Source organism: Emydura macquarii, unplaced genomic scaffold (assembly GCF_026122565.2).
Source record: "Emydura macquarii macquarii isolate MOO-44397 ecotype Brisbane River unplaced genomic scaffold, CSIRO-AGI_Emac_v2 contig_1790, whole genome shotgun sequence".
Taxonomy (NCBI): Eukaryota; Metazoa; Chordata; order Testudines; family Chelidae; genus Emydura; species Emydura macquarii.
In genome coordinates this window covers 16,392,674-16,413,809 of record NW_027131927.1, presented here as the reverse complement: position 1 = coordinate 16,413,809, position 21,136 = coordinate 16,392,674, and the positions used below count along the sequence as shown (strand labels likewise).

Below are 21,136 nucleotides of genomic sequence, written 5' to 3'. Positions count from 1 at the left end.
ATTAAATAATAATATTAAATATGACCCCTCCTATTGTCTGGTCTTCCCACAACTGAAAATTTAAAATAAATAAAAAATAGGGGAAAAATGCTTAAAAATCATTACCTGTCAAAATCATAAAATAAAAAAATTAAAATTAAAAAAATTAAAAAAAATCGAACACAGCCAAGCCTACATATATTAAGGATGCCTACCACTTTCCATTACACAACTGTTTTCAGTTACTTCTAACTTTGTAAGACTAACTGGTCTGAGACTTCCCATGTTGGGTGTTTCTATTTTGGAAAGTTTCAACTAAAATGGTTCAGCTGTTTCTGATGACAAGATTAGGAAAAATGTTGTTTTGCCCAAGTTAAAAAATTCTTACAGCTGTTAAATTGGCATGCTCTAGTGCCTCCACGTTTCAGGGTGAGGACTAGAATTTTACAGCTAGGCATCTAAGGCAGAGAGATTAAGGTGAAGGTTATCAAGTGTCCACTGATTTTGGGTGAGCAGTTTGAGACATCTACCACCTGATTTTCCAGCGTACTTAGCATTATACAGCATTTGATTTGTTCAAAGCACAGCTCCAATTAATTTCAGTTGCAGATCTGAGTGCTCAGCATTTCTGCAAATCTGGTCCCAGGTGTCTTAAACTAGGCACCCAGAAAACAAGGAACACTGAACATTTATAAGTGTCTTGTCCAGCATCACACAGGAACTCTGTGACAGAGTAAGGGCTAGAATCCAATTCTCCAGGGCAGCATTAACCATGAGCCCAATATTTCTCTCTCTCTCATTCCTTGCCTCATTCACTATGCACCTTCCAACTGCAACAAGTGAGGCAGGGGCCTGACAAACAGCTTCCTTCACTACATAATGCCATTTCATTCCCAGTACACAGTCCAGCCTGTGCCCTGAATGAGGCAGGGGCCCTGTGGAAACAGTGGCATGTGATCAAAGAGTAACATGAGTGTTTTATGTAAGGGGTTCTAGACCCATTACATTTGCCATAACTAGAACCCATTAATTTTCTACTAAAGACACATCAGTTATCCTGAGAAACATTAACTATGCTTTATAAAATGTATTAAAGCGAAGAGATTTAGAAGACTTTCAATGGTCCTTGTGCCCTCTGTTTTCACAAAAGACAGAGTTACAAATAAACAATGTAAAAACGCCTGTTATCATTCATCTGCTTTTATTATCCCGGCAATAGCCCTTCTGTGCCTCTCTCCAACAAAGCAAGACATTGTGCTCTTTGGAACCTGCCTGCAGGTGCCTTCAATAACCTGCAGAGGTTTTAAAAAAAAAAAGAAAAGAAAAGAAAAAAGAGAAAAAAGATGTTTTAACAGCAGCATGAATATCTCGCTTGTCATAATTGTGTTATTTCTAAGTTTAAAAACATCCAAAAGTTTCAAACGAACCTAAGTGGGCATTAGGGGCAGTGTCAACCTGCTTAGTTTAGGGCCCAAATAGGACACATGAAATGAGGTGGGGGGGAGGGGAACATGTGACTACCACTTGGATTCTAATGAGACTTTGGGAGAAGCACCACCCTGCCGCAGGGAAGCCCGTAAAAGGTCAAACGTGCACCCAGAACTCAGGGCAAGAGCACTTAGGCTCTGAGCGGGACAAGCTGGGTCCTTTGTGTAGGATTTTTCAAAGCACTCCGTGCTGGCCTAACTCTGCTCCCATCAGAGCTAGGGAAAAAGCTTCCATGGGAAGCAGAGTTCGGCCAACGCTGAGTGCCTCACAAAATCGCTCATGGTGAGAGGAGTTCAGGCCTGCTCAGCAGGGGAAGGAGGCAAGATTGAGGAAGCTGGAGAACCTTGGGAGCCATAGGGAAGCTTCACAGAACCTGGCTCATGCTAGCGAAGGGTTACCCCTGCCACGAGTCGCTGGGCACTGCTCCCGCTAGCAGCACATCTGTAGGAACTGAGGGGTTTTTGGTTCATCTCACCCCCAGTCACAGATGGAACACAAGCTCTTCAGAGCAGAAATGGTCTCTAATGAAGGGTTTGTACATGACCCAGTGCGATGGGGACCCAACCTGCCTGGGGCATCCCTAACCCCCACCTCGGCGAGGGGCTGCAGTTAGAGGAATTACTGCCAGCAGTAACTGCCACAGGGATTTCCAGTGGACATCTGCTGTCTCCCAACTCCCTGGCCCCCAACCCTGGTTCTGCCCCAAGTATGCAGTGCCCTCCCTAGGGTGACCAGATGTCCTGATTTTATAGAGACAGTCCCAATATTCAGGGATTTTTCTTATATAGGCGCCTATTACCCCCCACCCTCCTACCCCGATTTCACACTTGCCATCTAGTCATCCTACCTTCCACAGAGTCAGAGTCAGAGCCATGGCGCCCCTTCTTTACCTACATCAGGGGGCTTTTACACTCCTCTCAGTGTTGTATGGCAGACAGGAGCATGTGGCCAGAGAATTTTTTGTTCTTAAATGGATATAAGCCCCACTTGTGTTCAAGTAAGTGTGCATTGGAGCAGGCTTCTAGCACCTTTCCTGACCTCTGGAGAGAATTTTATTTATATAGAGAGGTATAGAGAGAGATAGAGCCATGTGTGTGCATGTATGTTCACATATATGTGGTGCTATTAGAGAGAGCATGCCATGTTCCAACCTGTAGGTGAGAAGCCTGTTTTAAGCAGGCAGGGCCACTGTGTTATCACAGCCAGGGAAACCATGCTAGAACCTGCTAGCGACAGGCACGTTTGAAGCGTGGCTCTTCTCTAATGAATGAGGAGGTACCATTGGCACCTGTGGTTTTTCTTGGGGAGAAGGGGAAGTGTGTCTTTAATCAATCATATTTGCTCACTCTACTGACAACAACACATTCCCCTACTTGTACTCCCCGCTGCCTCGGCACAGCTAGCAAAGCTATAGGAGAGTACAGTGGATCCCATTTGACTCACCCCTCTGCAGACCGTTCACCGTGTTCCCCACCCTCCCTCGTTCCCGTCCAGCCCCATTCCACAAAATGGAGCTGCAGAGGTGTGCTCGAGGGATGACTCCGGCCTGCAGAATCCCTATATGGGACAGTGCAGGAGCTGGAAAGAACACAGCTTGATTTTCATAGCCCAGCCTGGGTTGGCGGGGCTGGCTCTTCAAAAGGTATCTAGTTTTTAACTTGAGACTGAGCAACTCTGATACGGAGTCACTGGGAGGCCAACAAAGAGAGATGTCCCTTAGGGCCATTTTTAGAGAGTCAGTCCTAGCCCAGTTGTCGCATGTGGAGTTTAAACCTGACATTGACAGGGCTGAGCCTATGGCTATACTACAGCGTTAAGTAGACATAAGTTAGGTCGCTCAGGGGTGTGAATTAGCCACCCTGATGAGTGACATAACTTGTGCCAACATAAGCACCGGTGTGGACAGAGCTACGCTGGTGGGAGAGCTTCTCCTGCCCTTCGTGGGAACTGAAGTAACTAAGCCAAAGGGAGAGCTCTCTTTTGTCGGCTTAGAGCGTCTACAGAGAGAGCTGCCCCGCTGTAAGCGCCCTAGCGTAGCCATACCCTTGGTTTTCTGCCTCCCTTCTTCCCACGCTGATTTACCTTCACGCAATGTCTGTCTCTAGAACATCCTCGTGTGTGGTAGGCAAATCTTTCTCTAGCGTTTCCATTTCTTCTTCCTTTCTCCTCCTGCGCCGCTTCCGACAGTGACTTGCAAAAGCAAAGTCAGCGATTAACCCCAGCTAATTTGGTTAGCAGCAGAAATTCACGGTCTCTCTCAAATCATAAGCATTTCCCTCCACCACCACTTCAACAAATCAATATTTAACGCCCCATTGAGCACTTCCCAGCTACCGAGCCCTATATAAACCAGGATGAACTCCCCTCCTCCCACAGTACACCAGGAGATCATTAACTAGTATCCACAATTAACAGATGGATAAACTTGAAGCAAACTCTCCTCCAACCCCCATTCAAAATCAATGCAAAGATTCCCACTGACTCTAATGGAGGTTGAAAAGGACTCTGGGGCTCTAGTTCCGCAAAGGACTGAAGCAGGGGCCTTAGGCTTTTCTAGCCAACAGCTATAATTAAATCAGTACAAAAAGTGGGCATTAACCAGCCCTTCCAGAGGTCAAGTGAATTGTGCAAAGCCACAGAGGGAGTCCAGGAAAGAGCCGGGGTTAGAATTCCAGGCATATATTCAGACCTGCTGCCTCCACCTTTAATATCATCAGTTACTCTTGGTAAGCATTTGTGGGCCCCTTTTCTCAGCTGCCGCTTGCATTTATACCCAATCAGTGGATAACTTCTGTCCTGGCCAGTGCTGGCTCCGGCTACTAGCAGGCCCTGAATATGGGCTACTCCTTTTGCAGCATACATTTGCCATCAGTCAAAGGCTCTCGAAGGAGCGGGAGGGAGGCCAGCATCCTCAAAAATAAACGTATGAGATCTTTGGGGCAAGAATGGCCCTACTGTTTGCCTGCCACAACGGGGCCTGGACCATGCCTGGAACTCCTAGGCACTGCCGCAATACAAACAGTCGCCCTACAGAAAAATCAATGCTAGCAGGAACCCAACAAGAGTTCACACATTTACGGTTGGGTCCTGAACACCTTGAAGTGAATGGCAAAGCTCCTAGCAACAGCAGTGCTGCAGGACTGGGTCTTTAAAGGGTGCACAGCCAGCGTCAGAGGACTCCGGCTTGGGCTGGAGCCTGGACTTGGAGATCCTTCCCCCTCGCTAGGTTTCAGAGCCCAGGATCCAGCCTGAGCCCAAACATCCACACTACTATTTTTAGCCTCACAGCCCTTGCCCAGGAGCTGGAATCAGCTGGCAAGGGCTCTGAGACTCTGTACCTTTTACTGCTGTCTTATTAGGAGCAATGAGAAGTCAATTGCATTACAAAGCCACAATGAGAACCATCATCAGAGCATCTGTTGAAACAAGCCACTCCTCAGCAGGCTACTAGTCATTTAAAGATGCCCGACATTTCCTTTTCAAGCAAAAACAAAAACAAAAACAAAAAAAAGACAACCCCTGTTGTAGAAGCTGTGGATCAGTTACAGATAGACCTCACAAGTGTTTATAAACACTAGCAGGACATAAAGATGCAAAACTCCCCTGGTTTACACACAAGCACCCTGGGGCTGGAAGCATACTTACTGACTGCACGTGCATATACATATTACCAGGATGATCAGCGCCACCATGGCAACTATCAAGCAAATCACTACAATCTGGCCTTGATCTCCTCTCAAGTAAAACATGTCCACTAGCTCACATCTTGCTCCAGTGTAGCCTTTCTCGCAGCTGCAAAAGGGAGGGAAAGCAGGAAAACATTAAAAAAATTGACACCGCTATGAGAACACCGAAGGATTATGGTGATGGGGATCACAGGCCAGGTCCTTCAAACACACACACACAGACGGACAGTCTTTAGGGGCTGCACTGTAAGTTTGCCATCTGCCCTGTGCAAAGAGCAGTGCATTATTGCATTGCCCCAGGAACAGATCACGGCACGAAGGGTGGCTCACACACAGCCCTTCCCCTTGCTCTCTGGAACAAGCGTGTTAGTTCACTTCCTTGGGGCTTTGCTGCCCCATGAACTCACTCGGCTACTGTCACCAGCGTTCTGCCCCCCCCTGGTTCACAGGCGAGGCAGGAGCCGCTCACCTAGAGCTATAGTCTGAGTGGGGAGCGAGAGAGGGGTGCCAGCTGAGTAAGGGCTGTGACAATCCAGCCTTACATGAGCGAGGCTTTGCAGGATCAGGCCCCCCGTTACCATATATTATAGCAAAGCCTGGGGGCCAGAGGAGCCTTTGGGCAAACCCTGCCAACAGGCTGCTGCAGCTGTGGTCAGGGATGAGTGAAAGCTCAAGCTTGCTCACGTATGTCTGCTGGGCTGTGATTCAAGATGGATGGTTTGGTTTTTCCTGCAGGTTCTTGGGCTTTGGCTCACTAAGGAGCAACCCCTTGGCCCCAGCGTCACTCACAGCAGGCAGTGAGAGAGTGCAAACCCGCCCAGAGACCACTCCAGCACCAAATCAGGATGCTGACCAGAGCAGCATGGTACCCACTGCATTCTGGGAAAGAGACTCGCTGGTAAAGGGTTCATTATCGTGTACAGATTTCACAGCCTCTTCCAATTTCTCAAGGTCAACTGCGGCATTCGCAGGGGCGTGGAGTTGTTATGACCAGCTTGGAAAAGGCGGAGTCGCTTTCCGCCTGCATGAAACGGCCCCGCTGCAACAAGCACCCGTGGCTTTTACATCTTTATGCTGCAGAAGCGGATGGCAGGGTAACCTCATTGGCGGATTTGTGAACCAGCCACTCTACGCTAAGTCCCATTCCTCCTGATAAAGCGCTATCAAAAAGTGGACTAACCAGGAGTCACTTGAAATGCCCTCCCGGCTGTGGGGTGAAGCCACTTCCATGCCCTCTGTTCAGAGGGGTGAATGAAATCCAGAGCATGTGGCGAACAGAACTGAAGATAGCACACACACAGCACCACGTGGGCACAAAGGGAGAACACCACAGGGCAAAAAAATCTTAATCCTGAATCGCTTTGCTTTCCTCCCTTAGGCATTGTCTACACTAATGGGATCCATCCCTCACACCCCTCCATCAATTGCAATGCACCCCACACACTTCTGCCCCCCTACCTCAGGAAGGCAACCATCAGTGGAAGGCTGATATGAAAGGGCCTGTCTCCACTGGGAGGGTCGGGGGGAATTCTACTAGACTAGCTGCAGAACTGAAGACCACCTGTTTTACACCCATACAGCAAGTCAACAGCCAGGGTCTGAACCAGTGCCTCAGCAAACAGTGTAGCTACACTGGGACAGTACAAAATTATCCCTGCTTACACTGGGTTTTCCTTCCCCCTCTGCCCCACTTTCCTACTGAAAACGGTCAGACAGGAAAAACCCCATGCAGAGCGAGCATGCCAGAAATGCTGCACTTTTTGCACTGCTGCTGGATATTTGCATTTCCAATCAGGAATCACAATGCACTACACTAAGTCACCCCCACCACTGCCTTTCCCCGTGAGCCCCATCCTATCACTGTGTTACCTAGATGTGTTCAAACAGAGTTAGATGAGCACAACGGTATAAACGCCCATGGCTCATCTGCACTTGCTCTTCCACTGTCAGTACTGGTGGGAGTGCTAGAGCAACAGTGTGAAAAGTCAGACGCGCCCAGACTGCAGGCGCTTCTGACTACGAAGTCCCTGGGGAGGGACTCTATTTTTGCACCATGCACGGGCAGAGCAAACAGCAAACACTGAACAAATGCAGTCACCCAAGCAGGCCATAATCCATCTAAGGAGGTTTTACAGAACGTTAGTCTGGATTATGGTAATTAGCATTACTGAAAGCTCACTATTCCCCCCCAACCACAAGCACCAAGACACCAACATGAAGTGTGCAGCCGTCATTCGAATAACCACTCCAGCACAAAGCCCAGCCAGTTAGTCATAGCGTGGCAGGCGAGGGAGACACGACAGTACTCAGCTAGGGTGCACAAATGTCTCAAACGCAAAAAGCTGAGGGTTACACACAACTTGGAGCCACACTCATGAACTGGGGTTAAAAATGTGCTCAAGACTTGCACCCCACCTTCTCCACGTACCTTTGCAGCCGTCGTCTTGGAACACTGGGGATGGGGACGTGGGGGAGGGGACCTTTGCTCCTACCCCCAACTCTTCATGGGGCAGTCACTGGACTTCCTGCTGCCAGGTGTGCAAGACCATGTCTACACTACAAAATTAAGTCACCCTAACTTATGTCGGCATACAGTCACCACAGTGATTACAGCGATTGGGTGTGTCTACGCTTTGCTGGTTGTGCCAGCGGTGCGCGTTCTCACCAAGAGTGTTTGTATCGATTGTTGATGTGGGACAAATCCTGAAAGCAGTAACAGCCAACATAAGCAATGCAGTGTCTACACTGACTCTGTGTCGAGTGACAGCATTGACCTTGACTCTATGCCGCTCATGGAGGCAGAGCCACTAAGTCAGTGTGACAGGGCAGGTACATTGGCAGGAGCGAAATTTAAGTGTAGACACTTCCATAGTTAGGTCAATGTAAGCCCCCTTGCATAGACCTAACTCTGTAATGTAAACCAGGCCTCAATGTGCACATGTAAGAGTGAGGCAAGCAGGAGATCTAGCTCCCAGTTTAACAAGGTACTTATGCCCCCACTTTAAGCACAAGTAGTCCCACTAAGTCAGTGGAATTAGCCACATCCTTAAGGTTAACCATGTGTTTACTGTCTTGCTGAATTGGGGCCTTGGTGAAGAAGTCCTGGATGGCGGCGGCTAGGTTGGGACAGTGAAAAACCTTTCCCCTACTTTCCAAAATCACAAATGCACAGCCATCAGTTTCTGTATACTAGGACTTGGAAGACCTAGGGTTCAGTTCCACGTTCCACACAGATTCCTGTGTGATCTATGGCAAGTACCTTAGCACTCTGTGCCTCAGTTCCTCATCTGTATAATGGGGATAACAGCACTACCCTGCCTCACAGGGGCATCGTGAAGATATGTGCGCTAATGAATGTGAAGCACTCATATCACGGTGATGGGAGTCATATAAGTACCTAAGACATCAATTTTGAAGGCTACTTTTATTTCTGTGGAAGATGAAAGCTTAGATTATAGTGTCACACGCGTCTCAGATATCGTTATTGCGCTCACTGCAATGGAATTGAATGTCATAAGACTTTAATGCAGCAAGTAAGAGCAATCACGTGCAGGAGTTGTCATGGAGACCTAACTAGTAATACTGGAGTATTATGGGCCATGTTTGCAAGCAGGCAGCGGCTATGAAATGATGGGGACACATTTTGAAGAGTGCAATACACAATATTTCCTCCCCTTTCCCATCCAATTCTTAACACACCACCCCATCAGTTAAAATACTTTTGTTCATAATGGAAACTGGTCTTCATAATAAGATCATAGACAATTCTTTCCAGCTAATTATACCAAATGGAGAAATATATTGGCACTGTGTGAGAACACTGAATGAAGTACAAAATTGTGGTTAAAAAAAAACCACACGATATCCGGACACATCCTTGACCACCCCGATTCAGGACAAGGAGATCCCACGTACCTTCCCAGCAGAGAACAGAATAGTAGCTTCACTGGAAAATTGCTGGGAAGCAACACGCTGACAGTATTTTACAGGAATTTAACAGCAGTTTAGCTAGAACTGCAGGGGAAAGATCAAGCCCTTTGCTTACTACAGAGTGCAATCCTAGCCCTTTCCCATTCTGCTTTTGGAAACTGGTCCTGCTGCTACTGAAGACAATGAGAGTTTTGCCATTAACTGCAATATGAGCAAGATCAGGCCCTTTATTAATATTTTTATCTCTATTTAAAAATTGGTTTACCTTAGGCCTGACTAGTATTCAAATACCTAAGACGACGACTAGTCAAGCTTTCTATTTACATTTTCACTGAAAAGAAAGGTTTCACAAAAGACCCTTTTCCACTATCCCCACCCATGTGCCTCTGTTTTACTGGAAAACCTAAATACTATTTGACATAGAAGGTTTCGCCTCTGTACTTTCAGCCCCCTTGGGAAAGGTTCCAGCCATGAACTAGATTCAAGACTTTCATGCTATCATGTTTCAGTGGGAGCGTCACCCTTTCAAAAAGCTTCGGACACAAGAAACAACCCCCAGTGCCAAGAAAGCAAGGGGGGGTTACATGGACCAAGTCAGTTAGGAGTGAATACTTAGCTGATAGCTAAGTATTTCCACTGTGTCAAGACCCAGACAGTGCAATTTTAGGTCCTTCCCCCTGGTTTGGAAGTTTTACTTACACGCAAGCTGGCGTCTGTTCTGCCACCACATAGCGACATCTCCCCGCGACACAGTAAAATTTGTATTCCTCAGGGCACTTATAAAAGTGTCCTATCAGCCGCACCTGTGTGGTATCATCTACAAAAACAAGAGCAAGTTTTCAAGAGGAAAAAAAAAAAAAAAAAAAAAATCAAGCTTAAGCTGACTGATTTCACTGCCAACCGTCTCTTAAAACATCTCCATTCTGTATGTTATTTAGGTGAATAAAACACTGGCCCAATCTCTCTCAGATATCCCCATCCTAAAAAAAAACAAAAAACCCAAAAGGTAAAATTCCTGAGATGCCATAAGGCACCAGATGAAGCAGTTAACTAAAAATAGGCACATTATCAAACCCCACAACCGGAGAAGTGTCCATACCACTGCAAGGAGATTGAAAGCAAAAATAGGTGAGCTAGAATACTTAGCAACTGAGGAGGGACTTGACACAGCACGCATTATGGAAACACGATGGGATTGCAAGAAGTCAATGAGATACAACAATACCCAGCTACGGGACCGATTAGGTCAGAGGTGGGGGGAGTAGCGATGTATCTAAAGGATTCCATAGAATCTATAGGGAAAAATTCTGGTTGCAGAGGACCATACAGTAGAATGTGTATGGATACAAATCCCAAGTTATAGGAATATACATATGCTAGGAGATCTCCAGATCGGGAAGGACCTTTATAATGGGGGACTTCAACTTCTTGTAAATTAACTGCTCAAATGTCATACCAGGAAAAATAGCTTCTGTAAGCTTTGTCAACACCGATAATGACAGTTTCATGGTACAGCTAGTTCTTGATCATACAAAAGAAGAGGTTATTATTGATGGTACAGGACTTGGTTCAGTAGGTAACTACAGCTGGGCCATTAAGCAACAGTGACAGCTATCCAGATCTTTTGCGGGGAATCCTGCTAACGAAGTAGCACAGTTCCAGAGGGGTAGCCGTGTTAGTCTGTATACAGCAAAAACAATGAGAGTTTTGTGGCACTTTAAAGACTAACAAATTTAATTTTTGTAGGCATAAGCTTTCATGAGACTCAGCTCACTTCGTCAGATGCAGAGGTAGAATGATACAGTAAATAGAAAACATATATTCAAGTGCATAGAGAACAATGGGGGAGGTACAAGTACCCGGCTTTCATCCACCTCCCCCATTGTTCTCTTTGCCCTTGTATTTCTGTGTTTCCTATTTACTGTATCATTCTACCTCTGCATCTGACGAAGTAGCACAGTATTCTAGCTCACCTATTTTTGCTTTCAAAAACCATTAGAAAAAGATTAAAAGAGCTAGTCAGAAACCCCAAAGTCAAAAAGGGAGGAAGAAAAATAGAGCCATAGCAGATATTCACAGCCCTAAAAAAACAGATCAATCTATGGCAGAAAAAAATACAAGCTAGAATTATGGTGGCTAAGTGGGAATTTGAAGAGCACTTTTCTGAGACACACCTAGGTCTCTCCTCGGCTGAAAAAAGTCTCCTGTTGTAATATTGGGCCAAACACCTACTAGCCCTTCATGGCCGATCCACACACTACTTACCATTTCATATACTCTCGAAACACCAATTCCCACCTCTGCTCTGCCAATGATGCCAGCCTCCAGATTACCCGTTTGTTCACTGTTCAAACAAATCCCTTAGTGCACTCACCCAAGCTGCCCCTTATGCTTGGGAGGCAGTCCAAATAAACCTCTGCAGAGCCACCTCATTGTCCTTCCTTCCACTCCCTCCTTAAAACACTCCTTTGTTGTGATAGCTACAAAAAACTTGGCAAAAGCTAGGCAGCTGATGCACTTAGACCACTGCTAATGACACTGACCACTACTGGCTCATTGTTTCCTTATATTTCCCAGTCTAACCACTTGTCTCTTGACTCTGTTGTCTTAGATTTACAGGGTAAGCAGTGTGAGGAAGGGACCAAATTTCTGTTCCATGTTTGTACAGCACCTGGCACAAAGGGGCTCCCATCCATCACTAGGACTCCTAGGCACTACAGTAATGCAAATAAATAGTCCTGTGCCAGAGGTAGACCTTTGAAGTGTGGAAACTTCGAAAAGCTGTTACAGTGAGATGTGCCAGACGCTACAGGTACAGAGAATATTCAGAGACTTGTGTAGAGATAAATGTCAGATGAATGTGTGTGAGCTAAAGATTGTATTCTAGCTCCATAGGAGAAAGTGACAGTTTCTGCCAGGAACTAAAGTCAGCGGTGGGTAATTACTGCAAGTTTTCAGACACGTAATCAGCTCCACTGAAGTACTGCCCCCAGGCAGAATGGCATAACTGGTTCAGACTGGGTTTAAGAAGCTCAACAGAAAAGAATGGGCTTTTGGTATAAAGGAGCAGTGTGAACTGACTCAGGGACCCTCATTTGATCCTCAAACTGACATAAGTCTAACAGAGAGCAAAACCCTGTGAGAAGGGTTGGAAGGACTGGAACTTGTCAGTGTCTCCAAGTGGAAGATGGGGTGGCACCTAGTAAGCTTAGCATGTGTCTCAACTGTTTTCTGTTGTATGAAGTTTTCGCTAATTGTGAATTACAGGGGGGATGCAACCCTAAAACCACCATCAGGAGGGAGAGGGATGTGGTAAAGTGGGTGGCAACTCTTGCCCAGTCTGTAGGCATCAGCTGAACAAGGACAGATTCATAGATGGATACCAGACGAGCTCACCTCAATATTAATATTGTTCAAGGTAGGGGTTAGACTTGTAAGGATGTACTTAGACTCGAACATGCTTGGAAGTTGCTGCATGCATTAATCTTACTTGTAACAGATATAGTTCATGCTACAAGATAAAATAAAAGTTTATTTCATAATTGTAAAAATGCCTGCCCTGAACTCGTGATTACAGATAGCAAGAGTAGCTTCCTCCGCCCATCCAGGAGGGCTATTAAAATTAAGTGGGGCATAGTAGGACCAAAAACAAAAAAACAAAAAAAAACTTTGTTAATTGCCCCATCCACCGATGGACAGAAGTGTGCAGAAGGCCTCATCCCATTGGTTTGAATGCAGAAAGAGGGAAATAAAGATAGGAGACATGAATATTTCTCATCTGTGTGTTGTTTGGACTCTTGCAAGCACTGGAGCTAAGAAACAAAGAGCAGAGATCCACAAGGTCAATCTGGGTTAGCCCTGTAAAGACATTCAGTGCTGACAGATTACTACATCTCTATCACCTTTTGGAACCATAGATTACACAAACGAATTCATACGTGATACAAGATACATGCATTAACTCATTTCTAATTAGTAGATCATTAAACAGTTTACTATAGATTAGCTACCAGCATTGCCTGTGGTGTAAAATCTAAGGCATAAATTGACCTGGGATGACTAGTCTCTTGACTACTGGAAGCAACCTGAATATTTTGTGATTTTTGATGTAAGTGATCTTTTATCACTAAGTCCCGCTTGCCTGGGTGGCACAATAGACTGGAGAGCCTAAGGGGCCTGTCTGTGACTCCATGGTAAGACTGTCAGAGATCCAGGACATTTGTTACTGGGTTGATGAAATATAAATACAGATCCTACCCACAGCTTCAGGTGTCTGCCCTGAGGTAGGCCCTCACAGTCGTGAACCACTCCGGACAGTGTGATGGTCCCCAGCCATAGATGGCTGGAGGCCTGAGACACAAAAGAGTGCCCTTGTGGAGACCAGGGAGGAGGTACAGTTAACCGTAGAACTGTTTTAACATGCTTAACCCTACTAATCACGTTCAAACAGGGTCCCTGGATCTAGCTGTTACTGGAGTGTGGCCAGGTACTCGCAGGCAGTGGGTAGGATAAGTCAGCTCCTCCTGCATGGATGTCAGCACAGTTCGAAACACAGCTTAGGGTATCAGAGATGGAGACACAGCATTTATTCCTACTCAAAGCTGCCTTGCTGTATGAGCCAAGGAGCTGTCACACACATGAACAGATGTGCCCTTGGCTGTGGCCTGGGTTCTCTTAACCTGGAGGGTAAAGTCCCATCACACCACACAACGCAAAGAGAATAATAAAAATTACATGCAAAAAAAAAAAAAAAAAAAAAGAGTAAGGGTTCAGTTTTGACAGGGCATTAACATTCATGTCACTCAAGTCAGGAAATCCCAGCTGTCCAAGTTGCTCCAGTCACTGTAACGGCTGCACTGAACATCCTACTTCTCCCACAGAAAACATTTGCAGTGTTAATATTCTAAAGGCTACATTTAAAAACCAGGAATAGACATTATTACATAGGCTCTCTCTACACTGCCAGAGTCACAGTCAGCAGTGCAGGATCAATGTTGCCAATTTGATTGAGCGGCAGTGAAGACTCACTCAATTGAACCCGGAAATCAACTCTGTAAATCCACCCCAGCAAGAAGCGTAGTACTGCGTCGACGGGAGGGCATTTCCCACTGGCTCAGCGGAGACTCTGCAGTAAGTAGACATTAGGAAGTCGATGGGAGATACGCAAGTTACGGTACTTAGCTTGCGTATCTCCCGTCGAAATTCATGGCCAGTGTAGACCAGGCCATAGGCACAACATGATTTTATGGAGCCCATATTATCAGGGGGATTTCCTGACTCTGGAAGGCCTGATAAAAATCAGCCTTTGCTCTGTGTTAGAGAAATTTTGCATTTAATTTTCCTGGCATTTTAGAGAAAGGGGAGGAGGAAAGTAATCTTGGCTACTTGCCTTGGGACTTAAGCTTTCCCAGCAGAACCTGCCAGGCTCCCAAGACTGGCAGCTCTTCCCTGGGCAGAGTTCTTAAGTGCTGCAAGCTCCTGGTCACAGCAATTCTAGTGGAGCCGGCTTCAACCCTGGCATCTTTAAGGCCTTGTCTACACTATAGAGTTTTGTCGACAAAACAGTGGAGGTGTACACACTAATATGCTCCTTCTGCCGACAGACTGCAACCACCTCAACGAGAGGCGCAGAGCTTTTTGTGGCAAAATTATATTGACCAAGTGTCAGTATAGACCCTGCACTTGGTTATGCTGCCCTAAATGGCCTCCAGGAGGTGTCCCACAATGCCCATCCAGACTGCTCTGGTCAGCGCTTTGAACTCCACTGCCCTGCAGCCGGGTACACATGCATCTTCTCCCCTCTGCCCCCTTTAAAGGCCCGGGAATTTTTGAAATTCCAGTTCTCATTTGCTTGGCATGGAGAGCTCACATCACATATTCCCAACTGACCAGAGCAGCTCCACACAGCAAACGCTCTCCCACTTGGGGCATACCAGAGCCGTTGGATCTGCTGAGTATATGGGGAGAGAAGACTGTGCAGTCCCAGCTCCACTCCATGCGTAGGAACTTTGATACCTATGGTCAGATTTCTTGAGGCATATTGGAGAAGGGCTATGACTGGGACACGCATCAGTACCGTGCAAAGATAAAGCTGCTGAGGCAGGCTTACTAGATGGCACAGTAGTCAAATTGTTGCTCTAATGCTGAGCCAAAGACCTGCCACTTCTATGAGCAGCTGGACACCATCCTTAGGGGCGACCCCACCTCCACCGCCAAGAGCCCCGTGGATACTTCAGCAGGGCTGGAGCGGACTGCGGACTCAATCCCGGAGGACGAAGGTGTGGAGGTCGAGGTCGAGTTGGAGGAAGAGATGGCACAGGACACAGGATCATCCAGGACCGTGCGGAGCCAGGACCTCTTCTTGATGCAGGAGGGTCAGCCAGTCTCAGCACTCCATCTCTGGCGCACGGGATGCAGGAGACGGGCACTCTGGTAGGTGATCTTTTTGAGTTGATGCCGCTCGGTTATGTGAGGCAGAGCTGTCCTTTGCTTTGTTAGATTCTAGAAGCGTGCAACAGGATAGAAATGTACAAGAGTAGCTGTGTTTTTGTGTGCTTCCCATTCCCCTATGCAGCTAAGCAGGGCAGCATAACAGTGTGTTAATGCACACGGAGACTTTCCAAAAATCCCCGAGAGAGCTCTTTAGGAAACTTTCCTGGAGGTACTTGCCAATCCTCTGCCAAAGGTTTCTTGGCAGACCTGCTTTGTTCCTTCCCCCATTGCAGGAAACTTTCCCATGCCAATTGGCGATCACTTGTGCAGGGACCAAAATGGCACACAGGCGAGCAGCACATGGACCTGATCTGAAGCCACATGCATTCAGGAGATGTGCCCTTGCATCCTTGCTTACCCTGAGGAGTGAGATACTGGCTACAATAAACCCCTCCTGTGGAAAATGGTGGCAGAATTTATAATCCTGGTCACCTGCAGTGATCCCCTTAAAAAGCCACCTAGATCTTTTGCCCCATCTTGAGCAATCCCAGCCCACCTCCCTGAGCCAAACTCACCATGTCTATGGAGCTCACCAAGGGACAGTGAGAAACCGATTCATATTTAAAAAGAGGTATTTTACTGTAACAATTTGATGCAGTGAGTGCACTAACAATCATGCTTCTATTTATTATTTCTTGTGCTTCTGCAGATGTGGCCTCCAGAAGAACTCCCTACAGACCGGTGGAGCGCCTCCACCAGATAAGGAAGTGACTGAAGAGCAAGGATGACATTTCAAGAGGTGCTCCAATCCTCAGAGACCGAAAAACAAGAATGCAGGATAGGCAGGCAGGAGTGGAAGGAGAGCCAGGAGCGAATTTTCATGGGCCAGGAATGGATGATAAAAGTGACGGAGGACCAAAGGGAGATGTTGAAGTCCTTAATCATGCTACAGTCAGAATTCATGTGTGCTCGCCCACTCCTCCCCCCAAGCTGATACAGAACCGCTTGCCATACCCTCTCCAGACTCCTCCCACACGTTCCTTGCAACTTCCCAGCCCATCTTGTTCACCCCTTCGGACAGCTTCCAAAATGATAACTGGAGTTACACACAGCTGTGGCAGCCCACACTGCTTTCTCTTTTCCCACCCAATGTGGTGTGTTGTTAATTGGTATTTAATAAAAAACACACTCTCTGAAAGATAATCAACCAATCTTTATTTCTCTCCTACACATGGTGCTTGCTGCTGAAATTAATACACAGTGGCAACTGGATCATTTGCAGCCTAGAAATCAGAGTCCGGAATCAAAATTTTCATGCAAGGCAGCATGTGAACAAAGCATGGCACAGCACTGTATAGAAAGCCATTACTGATGCTTATGGTCAAAATGGCGTCTCAAGGCCTCCCTAATTCGAATAGTCCACACATCATGCCGCTCTAACAGCCCTAGCATCTGGCTGCTCAAAATCAGCCACCAGGCGATCCGCCTCCTCGCTCTACCCCGGGAGAAAGCTTTTCACCCTTAGCGTCACAAATATCATGGAGCACACAGCAGGCTGCTATGACCATGGAAATATTTTCCTCATTTAGGTCTAACCTGCCATAAAGGCAGCGCCAGTGTGTTTTTAATCTACCAAATGCACATTCTACTGTCATTCAACACCTGCTCAGCTGATTCTTGAAGCGCTCCTTGCTGCTGTTCAGATTTCCCGTGTAAGGCTTCATGAGCCATGGTAGTAAGGGGTATGCTGTGTCTCCCAGGATCATTATGGGCATTTCAACATCCCACACTGGAATTCTCTGGTCTGGAAAAAAAAAAATCCCTGCTTGCAGCTTTCTGTGCAGGCCAGTGTTCCAGAAGATGCGTGCATCATGCACTTGCCCTGACCACCCCACATTGATGTTCATGAAACACCCACAGTGATCCACACGTACCTACAATACTAGAGAGACCCTGTTCTGTTGATGTATTCCGTCACAAGATGGTTCAAGGCCAAAATTGGGACATGAGTGCTATCTATCACCCCGCCACAGTTAGGGAATCCCATTGTCTCAAAGCTATCCACTATGTCACACACATTTTCAAGAGTCAGTCCTTCACAGCAGAATTTGATTAAGGCCCTGCACACTTATGTTAACGCAGACCCAACAGTGGACTTCCTGACTCCAAACTGATTCGCAACCGACCAAGAGTCTGGAGTTGCCAGCTTCCACACACTAACTGCCACGTGCTTTTCCACCAGCTTTCATTCTGGTGTCCTTGTGCTGCAGGACAGGGGCGAGCTCCCATACACAGTTCCAGGAAGGTGACTTTGCGCATTCGAAAATTCTGCAGCCACTGCTCGTCACCAGATATGCATAACGATGCAATCCCACCAGTCAGTGTTTGTTTCCAGAGCCCAAAAGCAAAGGTCCATCAGGTGCAGCTGCTCCATGAATGCCAAAAGTAATCTGGTGTTGTTTCTTTCCATGGCATACATCAGGTCAGGCACCTCTGATTCCTGTTAAGATTGGGAGCTCATGATATACTGCATGACCAGCCGCGATGTGTTCATAATCATGACCACAACGGTGGAGAACAATGCAGGATCCATCCTTTCAGACAGAGATGGTGGGCACACAGTAAACAGGGCTGTTGAAAAATGCTGTGAAATGCAGTTGGAAACCCATGGAACGATGGGACAGAAAAAATTGCATCATAGGCTACTGAGCCCACACCCAGGATACACTGTGATCCTCTCCGCCTTCCCACAACGCCTCGCTGCAGAAGATGGCGAGTCGCACAGTGGGACAGCTATCCACCGTGCACTCCTCTGACTGTCAAGCACCAACTGTGGATGTGCTGCGCCAACAGAAGGAGCATTGTGTGAACATGCAAAGCGATGTAATTATAGCACTTTTTGATCATCGACGTAACTTGCGTCAACGAAACTCTGTAGTGTAGACAAGGCCTAACTGTTCCTAAGTTTCTTGACATGAAGCTACTCAGCCTAAGGAGCTTAACCAGGTTAAACCTGTAACGTTACACTGAATGATCTCAAAAAGCATCTCCACCATAAGGGAAGGCACCCACATGCTTTTTTCAGTCACTATTGTATGAAAGACAAAACAAAATTATTCTGTTTTATAACATTTCTGCTGGTCAATGACCATAACGCTTACCAAATAAGGAGTCTCATCTGAACTTCCAAGTGAGTTGCTGCATAAATCCTCTGCCTACCAGCATAAGCCCATCTGTACTTCTATCCAGGACATAGAACTGCCACCTTCCACTATACAATGAAAGGCGGGCTGCATTAGGGCAAAGTAGACACCACACTCTTCTCCACGCCACTGTGGTACTACTCACCAGGTCCACATGGGCATGCACACGGCAGGTGTCATTAACAACCATGCACTAATACTGCATTCCAGTGGACCCTGGAACTACCCGAAAACTACAGTTTCAAAGAATCACACAAAAATAAGTCAGACTCTTCCAGGTATTAGAATTAGCCTTCCACACTTGGTTAATAATTCACTGTAAGATGGATGTGATCCAGGAAAATGGCCTCTCCCAACTAGTCCCCATTTTGGGCACATGCAGAGTTCCTCCAAGAGTTCAATCAACTGTCACTGAGCCGCTAATCTGCCCACATTCTTCAAGAGTGGAAGCCATCACCAGAGACATTTCAGGGGAATTCCCAGAAGCACTTACGATGCTACCACACTGCAGGGCAGGGGGAAGAAGCTAAAGGAACGGAAATTACCAAAGGAAGAACAAAGGCGCAATGAGCGTGTGTGATGGAAAATCAACAACAATGATGCATATTTGACTAATAGGGGTACATGAGGAGGGGATTTGAGGGTATAGTACACACCTCAATCTTCATTTGAACACTGCCCACTTTTTAATGTGAAAAATATTCAAATATCACACACAAAGTTATAATTCTACTAATAATTTTAACCAAACATTTCAATTGGAATCATAAATGATTACTAGTGTTCTCTCTCATTCAAACTACAGTTGAGTGTCCCAATATGATTAATACAAGTCACTATTTGTCAATCAACATTTTCAGCCGCAAAATGCTAAACCTGATTTTGTCAGGTCATTGCAACACACGCACAGACCTTCACCTCGAGGTTATGCTCAGAATATGGTACAAGGCAGTTTGGCATGGTTACATCCACAGCTCACAGATTTACATGGTACACCACTCCCAAAAGAGCACTTGACTAAAACTTCAGAATATCTGGAGGAGCAGGTGAGACATTTTTTGGAAATATTTGGAACGGTCATCGCATATCCATCCATACTGAAGTGGATCAAGTGGTAATACCCTGGGATCCAAAACATTTTTCCCCACACATGCCTGCAGATGCACTTGTTTTACATTTTCTATAAATGCACCAGAGTCGACGGTAAGGAGTTGAACTTTGGTGTTGACATGGTACCTTTGCCAATTTATGCTGCTGATGGTGTCCCACCATGCTTTTGAGACGGTAGCGCAATTTGAGTATCCGGAGCATGCAGCCATGAATTTGATCACCTGTTTGATGACATCAGGCATTGCTGAACTATGTCACTCAGCACAGAAAGGAACATGCAGCTTGCAGAATCTTCAACACAGTGGTTTTGCCGAGTCCAAAATACTAAATTACTGTATTATGGCTAGCAGTCCTGGTATGATGTTCTGGTGTTGCTTTGCTGTAACACAGATGTCCATTACAGCTCTCTCAGACTGGGGATTCTGTTCAAGTTAATGGCGCAAGAGTAAGGCAAGTACATCAGCTTCATCTGATAATACCAATGTTCCCAATGGTTTCTCTTTTGCAATCCTCACCATCTGTTGTGTAAAGATGTTGTTGGCTCCCTTATGCAAGATGGCCATATATCTTCTCTGCTGATCACCAAACCTGCCTGTTTTATGTCAACTGGGATGTTGTGTCTGCCTGTGATAACCAGCTAGTGCCTTTGCGTGTCACTTGTGAAGACTTCTTATCTTGAATGAGTTCTGTACAAATTACCTCAATCAATTGTTTATTTTCAGTTACTGTCAAGACGATTTTCTGTGGGGGTAGCTGTGTAGTTGCACTCCACTGATGCACTTTGCTTGCTTTTGTTGCTCTGTTAGATCATGTGACACTCTTTGTGCTGAACTCTTTAAACCTGTCAAAAAGATAAGATATACATCACTTGCTGCTAGCTTGCATTCCATGTAGACTCAGAAATTGGTCACAACGCCCCGATGATACCATTTGTTGGCTAATGATCTACTCAGAGAACTACAGAACCATCAATGACTGGAAGGCGATTTCTTCGGAAGTATATCTAGTTGACACCTCTGTCAGCAGCTGCTTCTTTAGACTGGATTTAGCCTTGGCAATCCTCATGTCATCAGAGTCACTGAACGCTGACATCAGTAAAGGAGTGAATGCCTGGGACAAAATATTCTTGATGTCAATCTCTCACGAACTTGCTTGTAGGCCTATTGCTCTTGAATAGATAAGGTTAGTGTCAAATATCTTTGCTGGACTAACTTGTACATGCTTTTTTGTCACTGCCAGCATCTCTACTATCCTTGGTACTGTATCATAGAACCGTGCAGGCCAGCTACGTTCAAATAATTGCATTTA

The 21,136-nt window shown here is 46.2% G+C and overlaps 1 protein-coding gene across 2 annotated transcripts in view; it reads right to left on the bottom strand.

Moving 5' to 3' along the window:
* Nucleotides 1-1,163: 1,163 nt before the first annotated feature.
* Nucleotides 1,164-21,136, bottom strand: part of BTC (betacellulin) — a 32,630-nt gene continuing 12,657 nt past the window's right edge. For both annotated transcript variants that reach the window (XM_067556993.1, XM_067556994.1), the window contains 4 exons: nucleotides 9,783-9,900; nucleotides 5,113-5,259; nucleotides 3,550-3,657; nucleotides 1,164-1,271 (listed from right to left, as the gene is read on the bottom strand). In XM_067556993.1, coding sequence (XP_067413094.1) covers nucleotides 3,552-3,657; nucleotides 5,113-5,259; nucleotides 9,783-9,900 — 371 coding nt within the window. In that variant the 3' untranslated portion in view covers nucleotides 1,164-1,271; nucleotides 3,550-3,551. The remainder of the gene's footprint in view (nucleotides 1,272-3,549; nucleotides 3,658-5,112; nucleotides 5,260-9,782; nucleotides 9,901-21,136) is intronic.